Source organism: Xenopus laevis, chromosome 3S (genome assembly GCF_017654675.1).
Source record: "Xenopus laevis strain J_2021 chromosome 3S, Xenopus_laevis_v10.1, whole genome shotgun sequence".
In the NCBI taxonomy this organism is placed as follows: domain Eukaryota; kingdom Metazoa; phylum Chordata; class Amphibia; order Anura; family Pipidae; genus Xenopus; species Xenopus laevis.
The window spans coordinates 5,371,090-5,394,501 of NC_054376.1; the positions used below are offsets into that span (position 1 = coordinate 5,371,090).

The 23,412-nt window shown below is 40.8% G+C and overlaps 1 protein-coding gene across 13 annotated transcripts in view; it reads right to left on the bottom strand.

Moving 5' to 3' along the window:
- cacna1c.S (calcium channel, voltage-dependent, L type, alpha 1C subunit S homeolog) overlaps nt 1-23,412 on the bottom strand; it is a 233,288-nt gene that overhangs the window by 10,569 nt on the left and 199,307 nt on the right. For 4 of the 13 annotated variants that reach the window (XM_041587921.1, XM_041587922.1, XM_018254826.2 and 1 more), the window contains exons 30-37: nt 11,462-11,545; nt 10,880-10,963; nt 4,787-4,819; nt 2,980-3,108; nt 1,611-1,676; nt 1,268-1,359; nt 728-878; nt 258-385 (exon numbers count right to left, since the gene is read on the bottom strand). In XM_041587921.1, the coding sequence (XP_041443855.1) occupies nt 258-385; nt 728-878; nt 1,268-1,359; nt 1,611-1,676; nt 2,980-3,108; nt 4,787-4,819; nt 10,880-10,963; nt 11,462-11,545 (767 nt within the window). The remainder of the gene's footprint in view (nt 1-257; nt 386-727; nt 879-1,267; nt 1,360-1,610; nt 1,677-2,979; nt 3,109-4,786; nt 4,820-10,879; nt 10,964-11,461; nt 11,546-23,412) is intronic. The other 9 variants (XM_041587927.1, XM_041587924.1, XM_041587928.1 and 6 more) reach the window with 3 other exon arrangements.

Sequence of the window (23,412 nt, forward strand, 5' to 3'; positions counted from 1 at the left end):
TGTGCCCATTGTATATTCTTAGGTCAGTGGCCGACTCATCCTGTATTCTCCCCCGAATTTAGTTTAGTCTAGCCCTCTGATTGGCTGTATGTGCCCATTGTATATTCTTAGGACAGTGCCCAACTCACTCCTGTATTCTCCAGCAAATTTAGCTAAGTCTAGCCCCCTGATTGGCTGTATGTGCCCATACTAGATTTCTAGGTCATTGCCTGACACCCCTGTATTGTGCCCCAAATGGTCAGGCAGTGATTGCTTACTTGGCTTCAGGATCATACTCTGCCCAAATACGTTTAAATTCATCCAAATGATGAGGGCCCAATATGGACCAATCCCGTGTCAGATAGTCAAAATTATCCATAATGACAGCAACAAATAGATTAATGATCTGCAAGGAAGAAAAAAAAGGGGAAGTTACCCTCTACCAAGTCTGGGTCTTGCTTACTAGTAATCCCACTCCCAGTTAAACTATAAGGAATATTTTACATGAAATGGGCCATATCAGCCCCTAAGTATCTCTGCTGGTTGGCAATATCACCCCAAGGATTTACTAGGCACCAGTACATCCCAGACCTGACGAGCAACTGGGAAATGGACCTTTACCCAGTATAAGATTGATAAGCCTAGCATCTGTAGTTTTCATGTATATTTGTAAAGTACTTTTGGCCTGAAAACAGCCTCCTTCACCCTCCAGGAAGGTTTCTGGTAGCAGAATACACCGCAGACTCACCAAGAAGGCGCAGAGCATGTAGAAGCTGATAAAATAGAAGACGGCAAAGCTGCTGCCACACTTTTCTTCACTGGTTTCGGATTCGGGAGCACACGGCTTATTAGGGAGACAGGCGAGCATAATCTCTTGCCACGCTTCACCCGTGGCACATCTAGGAGAAGATGGACATTTATATCAGGTTGAGATGAGAACGTTCTCCATGCAAGGTGTTCAAGTTCATCTTTCTCAGGTGTGTCCTACCTGTGAGCTGTAATCAGTTATGACTGGTGGGAACATCATCCTATAACTATAACTCTTAACCTATGGTTCAGGTCCTGCTACTCCTCATCATGGGTCTAGATATCCCCTACAGTTAAATGTCTTCCTTCAATCAATTGCAGTAGACTTAGGTTTGGGTTCTATTTAAGGGATGGAGTAGGTGTGCTAAAGCAATACAAGAGGCCCAAAATTGGGTTCTATACAAGGAATGGGCAAGGCAAGCCTGATTGGTGAAGGTGAAAGTGAAGACTTGCTGGGGATGGACTTACTCTTGGAACTTACCTGAAGAGAAGCAGAACTGCCTGAGGGAAAGTCTGAAAATTATTGTTCCTGTTGAGTGAGGTGGTGTCATTTAGTGCAATTTTTCCAAAAACCTGTAGGAAGAGGCAAAATTACTGAAGGAACCTTTCTGCCCCATTATGAAAATGTACAATGATCTACAGCTTTCTGTTAAGGTGGGAGTCACATGGTGTTTAGGTGGTGGGAATAAATATTATAGAACATTTACGTCAATACAGAATCAGCACCATTCTTTATGGACCCCACCACCAAGGATCCCTTGTATCTGGCCTTGTTTAATGGACAAAGCCCTGCATCAAAGGTAATAGTAGGTGTGACTCCTTACCTGCATGCCAATGACCGCGTAGATGAAGAACAGCATGACAATAAGCAGCGCTACATAGGGGAGAGCCTGTAGACAACAGGACAGAAAGGACACCGTTAGCACCGAAATAAATGGCGGCAACACATGGGACAAGCAACTTCTTTTAGGAGAGAAGGTTCCTTTAAAATAACAGGTGGAAGAGAATCATCATCCAATTAAGAAACTGTGCTGTAAATATTGGCTATTGGAATAGCCAATACAGTATCTACAGTAATTGAACTTTCTATCAGTGTCAGGCAGCACACCATCCTCCAGTTCTTGTTTAACTACAACTCCCAGACTGTAAGCTCTATGGAACATTGGCTTCCTGTCCATCACTGTGAATATTTGCACCTTAGTCCAAATGATTCTCATAATAAACCAGTTTCATCTTTGATCCTTAATTCTGAATCCTCTCTCTCTCTCTCTCATGGTCTGGTCTCTTTTATCTGCACCCTGCCATCCTTCCTTAGAACTGGACCAAATTATCACAGTGGTGCACTGATGAGCTGACCCCATTAACAAAAAGAGGAAAAGAAATCACTGTTTGATTCCTTGCAGTTCCCAGACAGCCTGGCAGGGGTCACTGTTGAACTTTGTGTAGACCGGTCAATATAACATCCACAAGTAACATAGTAAGTTAGGTTGAAAAAAGACACACGTCCATCAAGTTCAACCTTTGAACTCTTTTTTAACCTGCCTAACTGCTAGTTGATCCAGAGCAAGGCAAAAAACCCCAGTTTGAAGCCTCCCAATTTGCCTCAGAGGGGAGAAAAATCCTTCCTTACTCCAAAATGGCAATGGGACCAGTCCCTGGATCATCTTGTACTATGAGCTATCTTCCATATCCCTGTATTCCCTCACTTGCTAAACACCATCCAATCCCTTCTTAAAGCTATCTAATGTATCAGCCTGTATGTAAGAATCCATGATGTTCTTGCTGGTCATCAGTTATCCATGCAATGCAAACCCATTGGCATCAGTGTGACATTACCAGTCCCAAAGAGGTCCCTGTGTGGACCTCCCTAAACCAATAGAAGGCTACGTGCCAGGGCAACCCATGCTTTCATCTCTCCCATGGTTTAGAATTGCATTCACTGCTAATGATTAACTGTTAAAGATCCCCCACCCCTCCTCTGGTGGGCACTGCACAGATTCTCTGTAAAGCAGAGTGACTTCAAGTCCGAGAGTCACTCATTTCTAGCAGATCAGTAGGTCAGGTCTCAAGAACACACTACAAACCAGGATTCTTGATTAAACTGAGGAACATTGGGTTGGCAGACCTTGATAAAATGACTAACACACCACCGGAGAGCATTAGAATCGAGTGAATAATAAGGTTAGCAGTTACCTGGAAAGACTTGATGAAAGTCCATAGCAGAGTCCGGATCCCTTCTCCACGACTGAGAAGTTTCACAAGCCTCATTACTCGGAAGAGCCTGAAGAAGGTGATGGAGATGCGGGAATTCTCCTCGACATTCTGGAATCCAGAGACATATAGGAGGCGGTTACAGAGAAGATGTGGCCTAAAGAACCTTGGAGACCACTTGCTTCACTATGTCTTACCTGTCCTGTCTTGTACTCTGTTCTGTCCTGAGGCTGACTTGATTCCCTTTCTAGCTTTGATATCATCCAAAAGAACAGAACTATATGCTTGTTGACAAGCCTACCTGTTCCCAGGAGAACAGTGTCTTAAGTTTATTTGTAATACTAGAGAGCTTATACCAAGCGCTATTTTACATTGATAGGCTGTGACATGGTGGATTCCAATGGGTATACCTTTCCTTTTCCAGAATGCTCTTCCTTGCTTTGGTTCAAGCCCACTAGAACTTGATTCTACTTTAATATGAATGGGATTTCCAAATGGTCATCCCAGCGTTTTATGTCAGTGTTTCCAATACACACTCAAGTCTTGAACCATAATGCATTGGAATAAAACTGAATAGGTTTATTTCATGGATACTTGGGTATCACCCAGATAGTGGCTTGGGTTGTTTCTGAGTAGGGATTTCATTCACATAGCATTAATGTCAAATGATTATTATATCTCTTGAAACTGGTTAACATTCCACCAATACCCTATACATCTATCCTGTATTAGGGGCACTAATACATTCAAGGGGCAATCCAGCTACAGGCGGTCTTACAGAAGACATGAGTATAAGGAATCTCCTGAATATCTCCTGTCATTTTGTTCTGTATCAACTAACTCAACTAATAATCTCACTGGAAAAAAGTCATATTATTTCCATGTCATCTCCCTTGTTAACACCCCAATACCCTTCTGCATCTTTTTGAGACAATTTACAAACCCCTGCAGGTAGAAATGAACATCAAAAAAAGGAGGAAGAAAGAAACCACAAGACATCTTCCATGGAAAGTGGTAAAACTTGATCTTTTGTGCTCTGGAAGAGTACTGGTAAGAATGGTTTGGGCTACCCCTGGAAATAGTGTCTACACTCTGCCAAGAAATTCACTTGTAGTTGCACATTCAATGCAAGTGATGGATTACTAAATGTTCTAGAGTAGTGGTCCCAAAACTGTGGTGCTAGTCTACCCAGGATGGAGCAGATGGGAGCTCAGTCCATTTATGGGAAGATTTGGGGAAAATGCCTATTTGGTCAATAGGATATACCTGAAAGACCTTGTTGATGGCCATTTATGGTGAGATAGTGGATGAAAACATATATTGGCAATAAATGGCTGAATGACTAATATTGTTCTATATCTAACCAAACGTTTGGATTCTGGGGTGGGGATTAATTCAATTCACCTGGATTCTCTGTTTAAATTTAGCAACTAGAGCACAAGACATGGTTGACCACATTCCCAGCAAGTGTCCTGTCTGTTCCATTCTTCTCATATTAATATGCCAGAATGGTTGGCCCACAGCTACAATATCTGATGGGCTGGCCTTTCTGTTGCATTCATAGAGTCCAAGTAAAGCTTACAGTTACAAAAAGTGATACACAACAGCTTCACAGTTCAGAAGACACCAGAACAAATACACAATATAGCGGCCACACTGCATGCAAAGAGAGAAAGAGAGAGAGACTGGACAAGGTTTGGAGAGAAAGCCCTGGAGTCAGGGGCACACAAGTGTGTCAGGAAGTGTAAGAGAAAAGGGGGACAGTGCTCTTAAGGGTTCTTGGTCTTACCATAGAGGAGGAGCATTGGGCATGTTCACCTGGCTTTAAAGAAAGGCAGACAGAGATAAGATATAACACCGGCTAAATCCACAGCTGGGGAATATACAGTAATATGAGCAGCACAGGGGCAGAGAAGGACAGAAGCACACACACTGGGGGAACTAGCAGTACCAATACAATACAACCCAAGCCTCTAATTAAGCAGATTTGGGAAATGAGCCAATGGGGAGTTGATACTGCTCTGTTGTGTCTCTTAATTTACTATTGAGTCAATTTATGGATCAAGAAGAAGCCACATTTAGGGGGAACGCTTAACTCCAGGCTGAGCTGAAGGACTGAAGGATTAAGTGACTGCAGAATTTCACCTTTCCATTGTATTATTTGTCCCCAGTGCCTATTCTCTACACACAGAGTTGAGCATTGGTGTTGATGGACATCTTCTGGTGGAGATCATGGATCAAGAAATCAGTGCATATACTCCTGCCAATGTAGATGGGGGCTGCCAACCTTGCTGCACAACTTTTCATGAAGAAAGGTAAAGTGGTCACCAGGGGATACGGCTGCGGAAGGGGCAGTGTCCCTATGTGAGAGTCCTAAAAGTTGCAATTTTAATGTGGGTTGGTTTCGTTCTCCAAGAAAGTCATGACCAGATCTTGGATAAAGTTTTCCACTTTGTTTTTACCAACATTTTTATCTCCTAAGATTATAACATCTACTACAAATGCCCTCTCTGGCTTTATAATAAAAACAGCCATGAGTCTGGTTGGGTAGATTGGCTACTGTAGCCTTTAAATATACCACGTCCTTCTTTAGGATGTCAGTACCAGCCAATGATATGTAGATGGGCTTTTATGCTTGATGAGGCTAACAGAAGGCTGTGTCCTTAAAGAGCTATTAAATGTATGCTGATAACTGGCAGTGGATCTCCTCTGGGAGGTTAAGACTTCATTATTCCCTACCTATAATTATAGGTGATCATTTCTGTTTAATGATCCTTCGGTTGAGTCAGATCCGTGCCAGTCCCAACCTCTATGGCTTAAATCATTGCTGTGCCTAATGCTTTCACATTTCTTACCATGAATATGTAGGAGAATTTATCCCCAAAATTTCTTTTCAAATATTTTAAGAAAATGTAATTCTAAAGCATCAACTAACCGCATGTATTAAAGTTGTATCTGGTTTTAAAGGGCAAGCAGAGTGCAATTCACTGGGGGTTAGGCACCCCCCGAAGTGAATATAATCATGATCCTTGGACCCCGGGGCCACACCAGACCAAAATACTTTTTCTCCATGCTGCATCTCAGATTTCCCAGAGATCCCTTGGGGCTGTCCAGGACTGTTCAATACTATACAAGCAAACGGCTCTCTGGGAAATCCTTGCATATGTCAGGACATTACTCATAGGAAAAGTACCTGCTGGCCCATGATCTCAGGATAGTGATTATTTCCATTAGGGGGTGCCTATAAATTGAGACGTGCACTTTCCTTGCCCTTTAAAGGGATAAGAAAACAGACCTGTGCTGTAAAATGTTATACTAAAGTGACTTTCATTAAAGGATAAGTAAACTTTAAAATAAGTGAATGCAGAATTGATGAGAGTGTTATTCTAAGCACTTTTGTAATTTACATTCATTATTTATTTTCTTTTTATTCTAAGATATTAAGGGATACATGTGCTGTTAATATGAATGAATTTTGTTCCAACAGCGCCACCTGCTGGTCAGTTTCTGACCAGTCTGACCACCAAGTAGTCAAGGAAGTTGTCAGGAGAAAGAAAGAGGCGGATGTTCTTCTGCTTAGGAAAGATTTGAGAAAGGTTTCCAATTGTTTTCTTAACCAGAAGAACATCAGTGCAGCCTCTTTCTTTCTCCTGACAACTTCCTTTGTGAGAAAGGTTTCTAATTGTTTTCCTAAGCAGAATATTGGGCACCCAGCAACTTATGCCTTAAAGGATAAGTAAACCTTTAAAATAAGAAAAAATTAGAAACCTTTCTCAAATTATACCTAAGCAGAAGAACATTAGAGCAGCCTCTTTCTTTCTCCTGACAACTTCCTTGACTAATTGGTGGACAGACTGGTCAGAAACTAACCAGCAGGTGGAGCTGTTGGAACAAAATTCATTCATATTAACAGCACATGTATCCCGTAATATCTTGGAATAAAAATAAAATAAATAATGAATGTAAATGACATTCACTTATTTTAAATGTTTACTTACCCTTTAAGGGCTATTGCCATGATACATTGGTATAACATCAGGCTATTTTAAAGGGGAAGTTCACCTTTAATTTAATCTATAGTTTATTAGTTTTCATTGAATTTATTTTAAAGATACAATGCCTTAAATCACCAGGCAGGTACTAATATGAGTAGAGTAGATCCTGTACAGTGTTCTTTCTTATATCTTTATGAGGGTCTCTCCTGAGATATTACACGGATTGTGTCAATTGAAATTCGAGATTTACAAGAACTAGTATTTATATCAATAAAATTCTCTTCACTGTATCTTTTTCATATCGGGGCTACAGAGGAATTTTACAGTTTCCCAGAAATAGAATCCTTTTCAGAACTATGTCCAGTTCCACAACATCATTCCTCGTAATATGATTTTCACAATTGACCTGTTTTGTTCCGTTCTCTTTTCTACATGTTAAGTACCGTAACTCATTCACACAACACTGGGCAAGTTCGTCTGCAACCAAACACTGATTTGATTTTCATTGGTTGAGAATTTAGCCGGGTCCAAGGGCTTCATTCAGTTGAATCCCAAGGGACATATTTGTTGAAAATTCAAGAATTAAGGACATATAGGAAGAAGGACCTATATTCGGAAACTGAACCCAGGTCTTCGGTGTCCTTCGCTCTGAAGCATGGTGCAATGACGTCAGTACGCGGCCATGGGCATCGCCATCTTGGCTACGAAGTTTAAATTGACTATTTAAATTGAAATTGCAAATTAGGATTTATTTCCTAATTCAGAATACTGAGCCAAATGCAAAAAAAACTGGCATATTTTCGAATAAAATCACATTGATATTTGCAAATTAGTATTCGGTCTGGGATTTGCACGAATGCCGAACCTGGATCAAAATCCTAATTTGCATATTTAAATTTGAGAGAAATTTAAAAATGCCATTGATTATGAACAAAAAAAAAATGCAGAGGTCCAAATTCAGTGTTTCTCAAGGTATTTTTACTGCACTGTAATGATAAATGCTAATTGCTGATTGGCTGCTAATTTGCCCAGTGTTTGTAAAGGAGGCCGACTGACTTCAGCAGTAGATAAAAGACCCAAGAGAGAATAAGTCAGTATAACAATAACACAGTCTATTGGATATGAATGAAATTTCTAATGTAAAGCAGCAACTGGAAAATGAATAGTCATTGTGGGCTGCTGGCCCATTTCATCCTACAGCTGGTGGGAAGTAGGAGGGTTCAGAGGATACTCTAAAATACTGGAGCACAGAGAACAGAATGGCCTGTGGGAGAGAAATGTTCATATCATGCCAGATTACAGAGACAGTGCAGGGCTAAAACTGTATAGCAGGAAAAGCAGAAAGATCCAAAAGTATTTTCAAGCACAAAAAAAAAGGAATTTGGAAAAGTATTTTGAGTTTCCAAACTGTGCAGGTGGACACCGGGCGCCAAGGGTAGAGGCGGTCACTTTAAAAGAGATAGAGACTCGAATTTTCAGCTGTTGTAGAGCAACAAACCAGCTGCAGTTCAACAACTCAGGCATTGAAACTTGCCCTTTCTTTGTTTATAGCAGAAGAGGAATAATGTTTCTATAGAAGCATTCCATTAAAGGGTAAGTAAACCTATACAATAAGTGAATGTAAAATTGATGAGAGTGCTATTCTAAGCACGTTTGTCATCTACATTCATTATTTATTTTATTTTTATTCCAAGATATTAAGGGATACATGTGCTGTTAATATGAATGAATTTTGTTCCAACAGCGCCACCTGCTGGTCCGTTTCTGACCAGTCTGACCACCAAGTAGTCAAGGAATTTGTCAGGAGAAAGAAAGAGGCTGATGTTCTTCTGCTTAGGAAAACAATTAGAAACCTTTCTCAAATCTTTCCTAAGCAGAAGAACATCAGAGCAGCCTCTTTCTTTCTCCTGACAACTTCCTTGACTACTTGCTGGTCAGACTGGTCAGAAACTGACCAGCAGGTGGTGCTGTTGGAACAAAATTCATTCATATTAACAGCACATGTATCCCTTAATATCTTGTAATAAAATGAATGTCAATTTTACATTCACTTATTTTAAAGGTTTACTTATCCTTTAATGATGTCAGTAACCCACTACTGAATTGTAGCAGCTCTGCAGCCTGTATTTCTTCAGAAGCAGATCCATTAGCTGTGTGTAAAGGGGACATGGATCTATTGACTGAGGAAATGATAGGAAACGAGATTTCGGATCTTTATTGCTGCTGATGAATGAAAATGACACCGACTATTTAACCTCTGAGTAAGATGGATAAAAATGGTCTTAAAAATATGTGGCTGCTTGATTTTTCTAATCATCTGTAGTCAATCAAGCTTATAGGTTAATACTGATAATTAACGCTGAGTTCAGTCAGCAATATCCTTGGACTGCCAATTCTTAGTCTAAACTGGATGGTTTTTTTCCTATTCCCTGTATATGACATTATTTTTCATTTAGTGTGTTTTATATGAAAAATATATTCCCATTGTTGGGGAAAACATTTTTTACTTCCTTGTTTTGTGACAAAAAGTCACTAGATTTCACTCTCCACCCCTAATTTGCATATGCAAATTAGGATTTGGATTCAGTTCGGCCGGGCAGAAGGATTTGGCTGAATCCTGCTGAAAAAGGTCGAATCCTGGCCAAATCCCAAACTGAATCCTGAATTCGGTGCATCCCTACTTATTATACATGAGTGATACTCAGAGTTCCCTGTATAACTCAGCCTGCAGCCTTGTGCCTTTATATGGTCACAGAACAACCCCTCAGTGACTTCTAATATCCTTATCATTTACAGTAGGGGGTACATTATCCCTTATAATACATGAGTGATACTCAGAGTTCCCTGTATAACTCAGCCTGCAGCCTTGTGTCTTTATATGATCACAGAACAACCCCTCAGTGACTTCTAATATCCTTATCATTTACAGTAGGGGGTACATTATCCCTTATAATACATGAGTGATACTCAGAGTTCCCTGTATAACTCAGCCTGCAGCCTTGTGCCTTTATATGGTCACAGAACAACCCCTCAGTGACTTCTAATATCCTTATACTGTAAATTTTGTGGTAGGTACAATTTTATTTTGCCTGTAAGCCTTTAATTGCTTTCGAGTTTATTAATGTACATGGGGCCTTAACCTATGACGCTTTGATTAACCCTTAAAACACTGTCAGCTTTTGATCTATCTGCTGCATGTGTTGCCAGTAAACATGCAGCAATGGCATATATCAAAACGGCATGCAGAATCTATGATACTGGCATTGCTACATCTTTTTTTAGGATGAATTCAAGTATTATGCCTTTCATAAGTTTATATCTTACTACAAGTATGAGTCTTCAGGTTGGTCGTTTAAGACTTTCTTCTGAACCCAGTATAGGACTGGGCCTGATGAGTCTCATGCTATCCACTTTTAGATATCATAAGAACTCAGTGGTATCTGGATCGGAGCTGATGGAATTCGTCATAATAAAGTGAGACCCACCAGGGCATTGTCCGGTATCCCGGCAGGCCAGTCCAACCTTATCTGAACCACACATCCCATCAGTCACAACCAGGCAACCAGCCGCTGCTTGGCTGAGGATCATGGGAGTTGTAGTCAGAAGCTGGAAAGCCAATGGTTGGCTGTGTGAGAATTAAAGTGACACAGTCCTTCTGCGCTTGAGAGCCTAGGAGACCTGGTGCAGGACTAGTTCTGCTATACAGTTTTTATCATGCCGGGAGGAGAATATGCAACAGACTCCTAGCTGTTTCCAGAGAGTATCAGAAAAGGTAAAAAGAGAAAGGGAGAACCAAGAGAAATTTAAAATGAATAGAAAACAGAAGGAGAAGAGACAAACAGGGGGAAGGGAGCAGCCACAGTCACGGACAGACGAGGGTTACTTACGTTGAGTTCGGTGATTGCTATATCAACAATGCTACCCACTACTATCAGTGCATCAAATGTGTTCCATGCATCACAGAAATAGTGCTGCACGGGAGGCCGGGAGGAGAGAAGGAAGAGAAAGAAAAGAGAGAAACAGAAAATCAAAGGAAAGAAAAAGAAAAAAGTGTGAACAAGGGAGAGAAAAAGGAAATTAAAATCAAGAGTAAAATAAAAAAAAAGGAAAGGTTAAGAGGCATTATACGGATTGTTTTTTTGTCTCCTCTTGTGTTCGGCCGCTGGGTGTACCCTGGTTAACTGCACATTGACACTCCATAGAAAAGGCAACAATGAGGTAGGGTGGGAGAGATGAGAGAGGGAAAAGCCCCTTCTGTCGCCCTCTTCTGGCTGGGGAGGGGAGTGCATGTTAGGGCTCTTCCCTTCCCTCTCTCCCTTCTCCCTGGGGCTGTGAAGATCCATAAATAAAAGAAAGAAACATGAGAGAAGCACCAACACCAGCAGGGAGAAGGGAAAGAGAAGGTGGGGAGTGCGAGGGGAAAGGGGAAGAGAGAAGCGAGAGGTGCAGGCCTGCCCGGATATACTTACATTGGTCTCGCTGAGAATGACGTCAACTACGCTGCCAATAACGATGAGAAAGTCAAAGACATTCCAAGGGTCACTAAAATAACCCTACACAGGGGGCAATCAGGAGGCAAGGCAGGGTGGGGGAATTAAAAAGGATCGTTAGACAGACTCATGATGTCAGACACAGCATCAGCAGCGCTAAAGCCCACGCACCTTTGCCAGAGGAGCTGACAATCTAAAAGAGCTTGCAAGCCCCTCTGGGATAGGGAAGGTTTAGCGTCAACCACCCCATTTTCGTCATCCCCTCCCCCACCCAACTTCTCCCAAACCAAGCAGGGCACTCCAGGCATCAGCAGGCTTCGCTTCCCTGTGTTGTATACTTTTTGTAACAGATTGTACTAAATAGATCGTCAGCACACACAACACAGTAACGGGGTGTTCGGGAACGGCACGCCCTCAATAATGCATAAACTCAATGAAAAATACCGACAAGAAACTCTGCTGTGCCAGTATTTATTTATTTAGCTTATTTCTTTGTAACAGTCAGCAGCGAAGGGGTTAATGACTTAGTATACATGATACCTGTGTGCATGTGGATCCCGCCAAAATAGATCTACAATTCTGACCAGTCTGACCACAAAGTAGTCAAGGAAGTTGTCAGGAGAAAGAAAGAGGCTGCTCTGATGTTCTACTGCTTAGGAAAGATGTGAGAAAGGTTTCTAATTGTTTTCCTAAGCAGAAGAACATCAGAGCAGCCTCTTTCTTTCTCCTGACAACTTCCTTGACTACTTGGTGGTCAGACTGGTCAGAAACCGACCAGCAGGTGGCGCTGTTGGAACAAAATTCATTTATATTAACAGCACATGTATCCCTTAATACAGGGTTCCCCAACCTTTTGAACCCGTGAGCAACATTCAGAAGTAAAAGGAGTTGGGGAGCAACATTAGCATGAAAAATGTTCTTGGGTGCCAAATACAGGGTTGGACTGGGGGGGCCCGGGGCCCACCGGGACCGCTGTCCAGGGCCCCCCTGGCCCCCCTCTCCGATGTGCCTCTTGGCATGGAGGCGCTCATTCGCGAACGGCACCACGCGCATGCACTGACGCGCCGAAAAAAAAAATCTTTTTTTTTGTAGAAAGAGGTCTTCCAGAGAAGGGGTCTGGCCCGGCGGTGGCCCATGAGGGTCAGGCCCACCAGTTTGTTTCGCGTTGTCCCGCCAGGCCAGACCAACACTGGCCAAATAAGTGCTGTGATTTGGCCATTTGGTAGCCCCTATGTGGATTGTCAACCAACATTGAGGCTCTGTTTGGCAGTGCACCTACTTTTTATACAACCAAAATGTGCCTCCAAGCCCGAAATTCAAAAATAAGCACCTGCTTTGAGGCCACTGGGAGCAACATCAAAGGGGTTGGAGAGCAACATGTTGCTCACGAGCTACTGGTTGGGGACCACTGCCTTAATATCTTGGAATAGAAAGAAAATAAATAATGAATGTAAATTACAAAAGTGCCTAGAATAGCACTCGCATCAATTTTACATTCACTTATTTTAAAGGTTTACCTAGCCTTTAAATTGGTAGTTCACCTTTAAATTAACCCTTAGCATGATGTAGATATTCTGCAATTGGTCTAGAATTGTTTCATCGTTGTTTTTATTTTATTTAGCTTTGCGTTCAGCAGCTCTACTGTTTGAAATTTCAGCATCTATCTGGTTGCTAGGGTCCAATTTATCCCAGCAACCAGGCAGTGGTGTGAACGAGAGACAGGATGATGAATAGGAGAGGGACTGAAAAGGCAGATAAGGAATAAAAGGGAAAAATAACAATAAACGTAAAGCCGTACAGAGCAAGTTTTTTGGTTCCCGGGGTCAGTGACCCCTCCCCATTTGAAAGTTGGCAGAAGAGAAAGACAAATCTATTGTTTAAAAAGTTGCTTAGAATTGGCTATTCTATACCATACTAATGTGAACCATCCCTTCAATAATGTTTCGGAATCTTATTATAGTAGCTGTCCTATGCTTTACAGGGTGCATATATCATATATATTATATTTCTATCATTACCATCCTACATCCTCACCCCATTCATTAAGAGAGCGCCCCCTCCAGTGCAGTTTGCTATAGCACCATAATGGATAATGGGAAAGGGGTATTTGTGGTGATGAGACAAGACACAGACTGCTGTACAGGGCAGGACCTACAGAACACAGACTTTATTAGACAAAGACAGTGATACCCATTACACTTGTCATCTGTTCTTCTGAAATTCTGATAGCGGCCCAGATTGTAACTGGGGCATTTTACCCCTGGAGAATAGCAATAAGGAACTCTTCCTAATATGACCAACTCAGAAAGGAGAGTAGTCACCTTATTCTGGGAGATAAATACAGGTATGGGATCTGTTATCCGGAAACCCGTTATCCAGAAAGCCCCAAATTACAGACAGGCCGTCTCCCATACACTCTATTTTATCCAAATAATCCAGATATTTAAAAATGATTTCCCTTTTCTCTGTAATTATAAAACAGTAGTTTGTACTTGATCCAAACTAGGATGTAATTAAAGGATAAGTATAGCTTTAAAATACGTGAATGTAAAATAGATGAGAGTGCTATTTTAAGCACTTTTGAATCTTACATTCATTATTTATTTTCTTTTTATTCCAAGATATTAAGAGATACATGTGCTGTTAATATGAATGAATTTTGTTCCAACAGCGCCACCTGCTGGTCAGTTTCTGACCAGTCTGACCACCAAGTAGTCAACGAAGTTGTCAGGAGAAAAAAGAGGCTGCTCTGATGTTCTTCTGCTTAGGAAAACAATTAGAAACCCTTCTCAAATTTTTTCTAAGCAGAAGAACATCAGAGCAGCCTCTTTCTCTCTCCTGAGAACTTCCTTGACTACTTGGTGGTCAGACTGGTCAGAAACATTTGGAACACAATTCATTCATATTAACAGCACATATATCCCTTAATATCTTGGAATATAAAGAAAATAAATAATGAATGTAAATAATAAAAGTACTTAGAACAGCACTCTTGTCAATTTTACATTCACTTATTTTAACGTTTTACTTATCCTTTAATCCTTATTGGAAGCAAAAGCAACCTATTGGGTTTACTTCACGTTAATCTGATTTTCTAGTAGACTTAAAGGATAAGTAAATCTTATTTTAAAGATTTACTTATCCTTTAAGGTATCAAGATACAAATACCAGAAAGATCTTTTAACCCGGAAAAACCCCAGGTCCGGAGTATTTTGGATAAAGGTCCCATACCTGTAACATGTTCTATTTTACTATTTGAAACAATACGACATCTTCTGTCTATGTTGCATAACTGATTAGTAAGTGAAGATACTTATCAGCCCTGCAGCACAGGGTTTTACGTACACAGCTAGTGTCAAAGGAAGAGGCGGTACCACTAAGGGTTAAACATTAAAATAATAAGAAGAATTAACATATCGAATGCTTCTCCAATGAGAAGACCAATTTTTTTTTGCCATGAAAGGATCAAATCAGATGGTGGTTCATTGTTATGATTACATTGCCCCATGGTGGTAGTTAACCCTTACACTGCCACTTCTCTTTGATCTTGAGCTGTGCCACGTGTTACCAATACAAAAGGCAGTGGTGGTGGCACTGATCAGAGAGAACCCCCCGGGAACTGCAGAATCCACGTGGCTTGCACTATGGTGCCATCAGCATGGACAGCGGGAGGCACTGAAAGGGTTAATTGCTAATTGCTGCACTAGGAGCTTAATAGACAGACAGACAAGTCAATAGACAGAAATGGTATCCAGGGAGTGTAATCACAAGACAAACAAGGCGGCATTACATGCAGAGAGAGAAATAAGAGACTGGGTATTTAGATGAGACACTGATGAAACATTACAAGTCACACAAGGACACAGATACAAATTCTGCAATAACAGCTCTAGGTTTCCCAAAAACGCATAATAATACCCAATACCATACTGGGTTAAATAAAGAAATATTTTTTATAAATGGAATTTTTAATCAATGATGATACGGGTATGGGATCCGTTATCCGGAAACCCGTTATTCTGAAAGCTCCAAATTACGGAAAGGCCGTCTCCCATAGACTCCATTTTATCCAAATAATCCAAATTTTTAAAAATGATTTCCTTTTTCTCTGTAATAATAAAACAGTAGCTTGTACTTGACCCAACTAAGATATAATTAATCCTTATTGGAAGAAGAACCAGCCTATTGGGTTTATTTAATGTTTATATGATTTTCTTGTAGACTTAGGGTTCTCACACACGGGCGATTCTTCCTGCACTCCCCTGCGTTGCAATTTCTTCCGTTCAGCCGCAGGGAAGCGCAGGAATAGAAGCACTCAATTATTGTGAAAGGGGCTGTACTCATAAAGACGCATGTATGCACCGAACGCAGGTGAAATGCAACATGCTGCGTCCCACCTGTGTTTGGCGCTTACATGCGTCTGTGTGAGTACAGCCCCCTTCACAATAATTGAGCACGTCTACTCCTGCGGCTGAACAGAAGAAATCGCAATGCAGGGGAGCGCAGAAAAAGCCGCCAGTGTGTAAGAGCCCTAAAGGTATGAAGATCCAAGTTACGGAAAGATCTGTTATCTGGAAATCTGGGTTCTGAGCATTCTGGATAACAGGTACCTGTATAATCATACTACAGGGCAGTAAAAGAACTCCCATTTTCTGGTATTGATTATCCAGCACCTCAACCGGTAATAACTATTCCCCCAAATGTCTGAGCTTGCCATAAAGTATCTTAACTTTTTGGGGCAAATTGATCAACAATTAAGATCAACTTTTTACCACGATCCAAGTTTTTCATTGTAAAAATGCCCCACAATTGAGAGTTTCCGAAACTGAAATGTAAGAATTTAAAAACTCAAAAAAAAAAAAGGATTCAAGTAGAAGCCAACGGGAGTTGCATTTTCGCAATGTAATAAAATCCGCAAAGAGCTAAACTTAGTGAATAAGAATGCGCCTGTCGCAATGTAATATTCTTCATTAGGCATTTATTGCATTGTGAATCATTATTGCGCATTGCGAACCTTTAACACCTGCCCTGCAGTTTCGTTAAATACTTTGTCTATTGTGAAAGTGCAAGCTAGAACACTAAATTTATTCTTTAAAATGTTTTTCCAGCTCTAAACACTGTCTCTGTTTGTTTAGGATAGCAGCTGCCATATTAGCTTGGTGTGACATCACTTTCTGCCTGAGTCTCTCCCTGCTCACTCATAGCTCTGAGCTCAGATTACAGCAGGGAGGGGAGGGGAGAAAGGAGGGAGGGAGAGAGGAGCAAACTGAGCATGCTCAAGCCCTAGCCCTGGAGGTTTAAGCTGAAAACAGGAAGTCTGATACAGAAGCCCATGAGTACACAATAGAAGGAAAGAAATGTGCTGTTTCTTTTGACAGAGGACTCAGAGCAGCATTACTTTGAGGGTTTACTGGTGTATTTATATAGACCTTTCTGATAAAGCTTACTTACTTTTAGCCTTTCCTTCTCCTTTAAATATTTTAAGTTTTTAATTTCAGGTTTGGGAAAAAAACATGTTAAAAACTTGAAATATAATAAAAGGTTTCCTTGTCTGCCGTGTGCCTGATGGAGTTCATTACTTTAGAAACTGAGCAGACAAGAAAGAAACAGCAATAGAAAAGCTCGGCTTTTTTGAGTTATTTAGGATTATTTGTAACTGGGGGATGTTCTAACACAAAACTAGAGCTGTTTTTTTGTTGTAGCTGTGATTAGTGCAAGTGAAGAGCACACACAGGCCCAGGGGTTGATAGAGACACCACAGACAATGAACGGAGCATCACTATCCGGCTTTTGAGCGGTTGACTTTGAACATGATGTCATTGTTTATCCACTTTTATGGTTTTGTTCCCTGGAGCCATAATAACCTTGCCGATTATTTATTGCCCTGGGCCGTAAATGTATGACTTGTCAGAGTCGGCAGAAGGGATGGGGAAGGCATAGAAATGAGATTTCCAGATACACCTGCTGCCGGCGCACTGGAACATGATCCGGTGATGAAGCAACGAACAAAAAATGCTTTACCAGATGGTGATGCTGCTTTCAAAGAGGGATAGAATGGTTCTGGCATATCATACAGTTAAATGTCAAGCGGTTTAGGGATTTGAGGACATGGCGCTCTGAGATGCCATTACAGTATATCATGGAGGTGTGAGGATGGACATCTCTGATCCAAACCCCATAGCTAAAAGCTAATACCATTCCCTAAATCCCATCCATCAGTCATGTCACACTCCTGATTTGCCCCTAACACATCCATATATGTCTTCAGCAGAAGATTCTGAAATTTCTATATAGATACTATATATATATTCCAAAACTGCATCAAAGTGATCCACCTGATACAGGCCAACCCTATAGATTAGGTGTGACTTGTAAACAGGCCCAGATTTGTGGGCAGGCCATGTAGCCATGGGGGCAGCCATTCAAGCACAGGATACACAGTAGATAACAGATAAGTACTACTATAGTTTATATAAACAAGCTGCTGTGTAGCCATGGGGGCAGCCATTCAAGCACAGGATACACAGTAGATAACAGATAAGTACTACTATAGTTTATATAAACAAGCTGCTGTGTAGCCATGGGGGCAGCCATTCAAGCACAGGATACACAGTAGATAACAGATAAGTACTACTATAGTTTATATAAACAAGCTGCTGTGTAGCCATGGGGGCAGCCATTCAAGCATAGGATACATAGTAGATAACAGATAAGTACTGCTATAGTTTATATAAACAAGCTGCTGTGTAGCCATGGGGGCAGCCATTCAAGCATAGGATACATAGTAGATAACAGATAAGTACTGCTATAGTTTATATAAACAAGCTGCTGTGTAGCCATGGGGGCAGCCATTCAAGCACAGGATACACAATAGATAACAGATACATACTACTATAGTTTATATAAACAAGCTGCAGTGTAGCCATGGGGCAGCCATTCAAGCACAGGATCTATTCTATGTGTACTGTATTTTGTGAGTGGGTCCCTAAGCTCAGTAAGTGACAGCAGCACAGAGCATTTGCAGTGAATCAGCAGAAAAGAAGATGGGGAGCTACTGGGGCATCTTTGGAGACACAGATCTTTACTGCTAAAGGGCTGTGGTTGCCTTGGGCTGGTACAGAAGCCCAAAACATCATGTACAACATTTCTAGCTACTTCTTTAGTTAGGCTTTAGTTCTCCTTTAAGCTGCGGTGTTTGGTGGACTATGATAATATGGACAAATACCAGCACTGCGTGTGGAAGTCCTGTGTGAGTGTGCAGCTGTTGGAATTCCCGGGGCTGCAGATGCAGACAGGGCTGGGAGAACTCGTTTTATTCTTTAGGGTCAGGTCCTGGGTAGATTGGGAGAAGTGGTTCCCAGGCAGTGCTGGCATGAAGGCAAGACAAGAGAGCGCACACATCCTATTGGTTGCACGCCATGTCAGGAGGCCCCTTGCTCTCTAGCCAGCCTCACCCACACACCCTGGGAACAAATCCTCAATGGCAATTAACCCCTTCACTGCTGAAATACCACGTGCAGGACGGCTGAGAAAGATATCTGTATTGAAGGTGTGAGACATACCCGAAGTATGAAATATCTTCCCTTCCTTCTTAATACATTAGTCTTCTGCTCTGAGGTGCCTTAAATCAACTCAGGCCAGTGATTAACTACGTGTGAGAATGAATGTGTGTTGGGGTAAATTACAGGCCCGGATTTGTGGAAAGGACACCAAGGCACGGGCAATGGATTCTAGGGGGCGACATGGTGCCCAACCACACCCACATTGGTTCAGAAACACTGGGGATGCGCAGGAGATACGATACGTTTTTAAACTTCCCGTGCGCCAATCCACATTGCTCAGAAAATTTGTGCGGATAAAGGGGAGGGGACGAAGGCAATGAACTACAGCAGGCCTAGGGGCGCCCGCTATGTAAATCCAGCCCTGTTCAATTATTCTCTGGCTTTTGCCTACTACAAGCAGGAAAATGAAAACAAAGGTCTTACTGGTTGCCAGGCAACTGTGTTTGAGCAATATGGCGCCTATGTGACAAAAACTACCAGCATGGGAGGAGTTTTGGGGTCCTTGTTGCCACCCCACACACCCGGTGCATACCATTTAGAGCTCCAGAGCGGGTGTGGAGAGCTGAAATTCCAATTAAAATAATCAGAATTTCGGCTCATAAAGGAGTTGATCACCTTTGAGTTAACTTTTAGCATGATATAGAGATAGGGTTGCCACCTGGTCAGTATTTTACAGGCCTGGCTGGTAAAAATGATGGTTGATCCCGATGTTATTAATAGGGAAAAAAGAAAAATATATAGGAAGGCCGGTATTTTTTTTCAGAAAAGGTGGCAACCCTATGTAGAGAGTGACTTTCTGAGAAAATCTGCAGTTCGGCAGCTCTCCAGTTTGCAGTTTCAGCAATCTGGTTGCTAGGATCCCTAGCAACCATAGACTGCTCTGAACAAGAGTCTGGAATATGAATAAGAGAGGCCAGAACTGAAAGATGAGTAATAAAAAGTAGCCATAACAATACATTTGTAGCCTTATTATTATTATTATTATTATTATTATTATTAGCCTTACAGAGCTTTTGTTTTTTAGATGGGTCAGAAGGTAAAGGCAAATAATTTTAAAAAACTATAACAAATAAATAATGAAGACCAACGGAAAAGTTGCTTAGAGTTGGGCTTTCTGTAACATACGAAGAGTTAACTTAAAGGAAAAGCAACCCTTTAAAATTACCAGGGGCAGCAAAAAAAGTAGGGATTCGGCCAGGAATTTTCCTTTTTCAGCAGGATTTGGATTTGCCAGAATCCTTCTGTCAGGCCAAACCGAATTCGAATCCTAATTTGGGAGGGAAATCTGGTGACTTTTTGTCAGAAAACAAGGAAGTAAAAAATGTTTTCCCCTTATCATCCATAATTTGCTTATGCAAATTAGGATTCAGATTCGGTTCGGTATTCGGCCGAATCTTCGGCGAAGGATTTGGGGGGTTTGGCCGAATCCAAAATAGTGGATTCGGTACATCCTTAAAAAAAGTGTGTTTCTCAACTTGCCTCATGGCAGCAGTGCCCCTGCCTACCAGCCTTAGGGCAGAGACACACACTGATATTTCGGGAGATTAGTCCCGTCGGCTAAAATGTAAATCGCTGGCAGGATGGCACTTGGATCGCTTTGGCTTTCCGAAGTTGCCCAAAGTTTCCTTATGAAGAAACTTCGACTTCGAAAAACGAAGTGTTCCGAGTGCCCTCCCGTTGGTGATTTACATTCTAGTCGGCGGGAAGGCAGTTCGGGGAGTTAAGTCGCCCGAAGAAATAGCGATTTGTCCCTGAGCAGCGTGTCTCTACCATTACTGTGTGATTTGGGGTGAATTCTCCTGTTTTAAGGTGAAGATGTGAAAAAAAACATGGCTAACAAATTATTTTCCAATTAGGTAAAAATGATCATGTTTTGAGGTGAATAATCCTCCTGTTTTGCTCTAAAAAAATTGTACTCTGTGCTGAATGATTAACCACGGCAATTACTGTCCTGCTTTGTGGTATAACAATTCTGTTTTTCAGAATTTTCCCCCTTTTCTGACTTTTTTTTAAGGCAGTGCCTTAATTCACTAGAATTTTGTTATTCTGTTGCTATGTTGTTACTTTTGAGGTAAATGATTCCCACACTTCCTGGTTCACTTGGAACCTGCATCATTTCCTGTCAGGTGATCAGTGAGTGACACAAAGAGCATCACAAAATGGTGGCTCAATGCAAGTAAACTATAAAAATGGCTATCTTTACGGACATATATATGTCCATTGAATAAGATTCTCAAATAGGTCACTAGTTTGGATATAAATTATCTATGGGATAAGTTTTTCCCCCAGAAGGTATAAAGTTCTCATTCAAGGTGCTGGCGCGTTGAATTATTCTCCTGCTCTGAGGTGTGAATTATTTTCAAATGGACTGTTGTTTTGGGAATATCATTTGAGGTAAATGATCCTGTTTTCAGCGAAAAAACAAAGAAGCTAGCCTAGGGTAAAGTGTTTTTTTTTTTTAATATTCAGGTGAATCAAAATGTGAGTGATTCTTTTTCTGAGAAAAAAGGGGCGTATTTAGGTGAAAAAAGAGATCACCCAAATGTTACAACTCTATTAATGGTTTAAAAAATTGAGACCCCCTCCTCCCCTTTGAAAAATAAGCCCCCTAAAAATTCTTATAGAAATGAATACGGAGCTGGGGTGTTCATCTCTATTTTCACTGAAGCTCCTAGGAATTAAAATTGTCTTAGGAGGTAGGAAAAATCATTGTGTTTGAGGACTGAGAATAATTCAGAATTATTTTTACTATTTTTCAGGTAAAAGCCAACATCTCAGGTTTCCTGAGGAACAAAAAACTTTCTGCAATGAATTGTTGAGCGTGATTAATGGGGTTGTTGACCTTCAAGTTAACTGTTAGTATGATATTCTGAGACAATTTGCAATTGGTTTTTGACTTATTTAGCTTTTTATTCAGCAGCTCTCCAGTTTGCAATTTCAGCAATCAGGTTCCTAAGATCCAAATTCCCCTAGCAACCATGCATTGATTTGTATAAGAGACTGGACTATGAATAGGAGAGGCCTGAATAGAAAGATGAGGAATAAAAAGTAGCAATAACAATTCATTTTTAGCCTTACAGAGCATTTGTTTTTAGATGGGGTCAGTGACCCCTCATTTGAAAGCTGGAAAGAGTACAAAAGAAACAATGAAGACCAATTGAAAAGTTGCTTAGAATAGCCATTCTTTAATATAATAAAAGTTCACTTAGAGGTGAACCACCCCTCTAACGCAAGGTTTGCTTTGAGGGGGAAAAAAATCACCCCAAAACATTTAGGGGCAGATTTATCAAAGGTTGAATTTCGAAGTGAAATATACAGCAAAATTCGACCATCGAATTCGAATATTTGACCATTTTGCGGTCGAAGTAAAATCGTTCAATCGAATGATTAAATCGCTTGAATCGAACGATTTCAGCGATCGATCGAACCATTCGAACCATTTTACTTTGACTACAAACATAGCACTTCGGCAGGTTTAATTTGGCGAACTATTGAAGTCGAAGTTTTTGTAAAGAGACTCCGATTTTCGATTCGATTATCGAATGGTCGAATATTCGAACGATTTTACTTCGAATCGAATTCATAGTAAATTCGAAGTCTTAGTATTCTATTCGATGGTCGAAGTATACAAAAAATTACTTTGAATTTCGAATTTTTTTACTTCGAAAATTCCCTCAAATTCACTTCGACCCTTGATAAATCTGCCCCTTAGTATTCGTCTAATGTGATTTATCCTAATAGTACAGGTATGGAACATGTTATCCATAATGCTCAGGACCTGGGGTTTTCCGGATAACTGATCTTTCTGAAATGTGGATCTTCATACCTTAGTCTACTAGAAAATCATATAAACATTAAATAAAAAGACCAGACAACGGATTTTTCGTGGGTGGTTACCCAGAAAATTCAAGGCCCACTCCCCCCAAACTCTTGCAAACCAGTTGTTTTGAATTCAAAATATAAATATAAAACAACTCCATTTTCACTTGTGAGCTCGACCTGTTAATCGATAAACATTAAATAAACCCAATAGGCTGGTTTTGCTTCCAATAAGGATTAATTATATCTTAGTTTGGATCAAGTACAAGCTACTGTTTTAATATTACACAGAAAAAGGAAATCATATTTAAACATTTGGATTATTTGGATAAAATCAAGTCTATGGGAGACATCCTTTTGGTAATTTGGAGCTTTCTGGATAACTGGTTTCCAGATGACGGATCCCATACCTGTACTTTGTCAGGGGTAGATTATTATCTAAAACTAGAGGTTTAACAAAATAACTCAGATCAGGAGAACAGTTTGTCTTTCAGTTTGTTTTTATCTTTTTTTTTTGTTGTTGTAAATCTAACCCTAAATTGGAGAGAT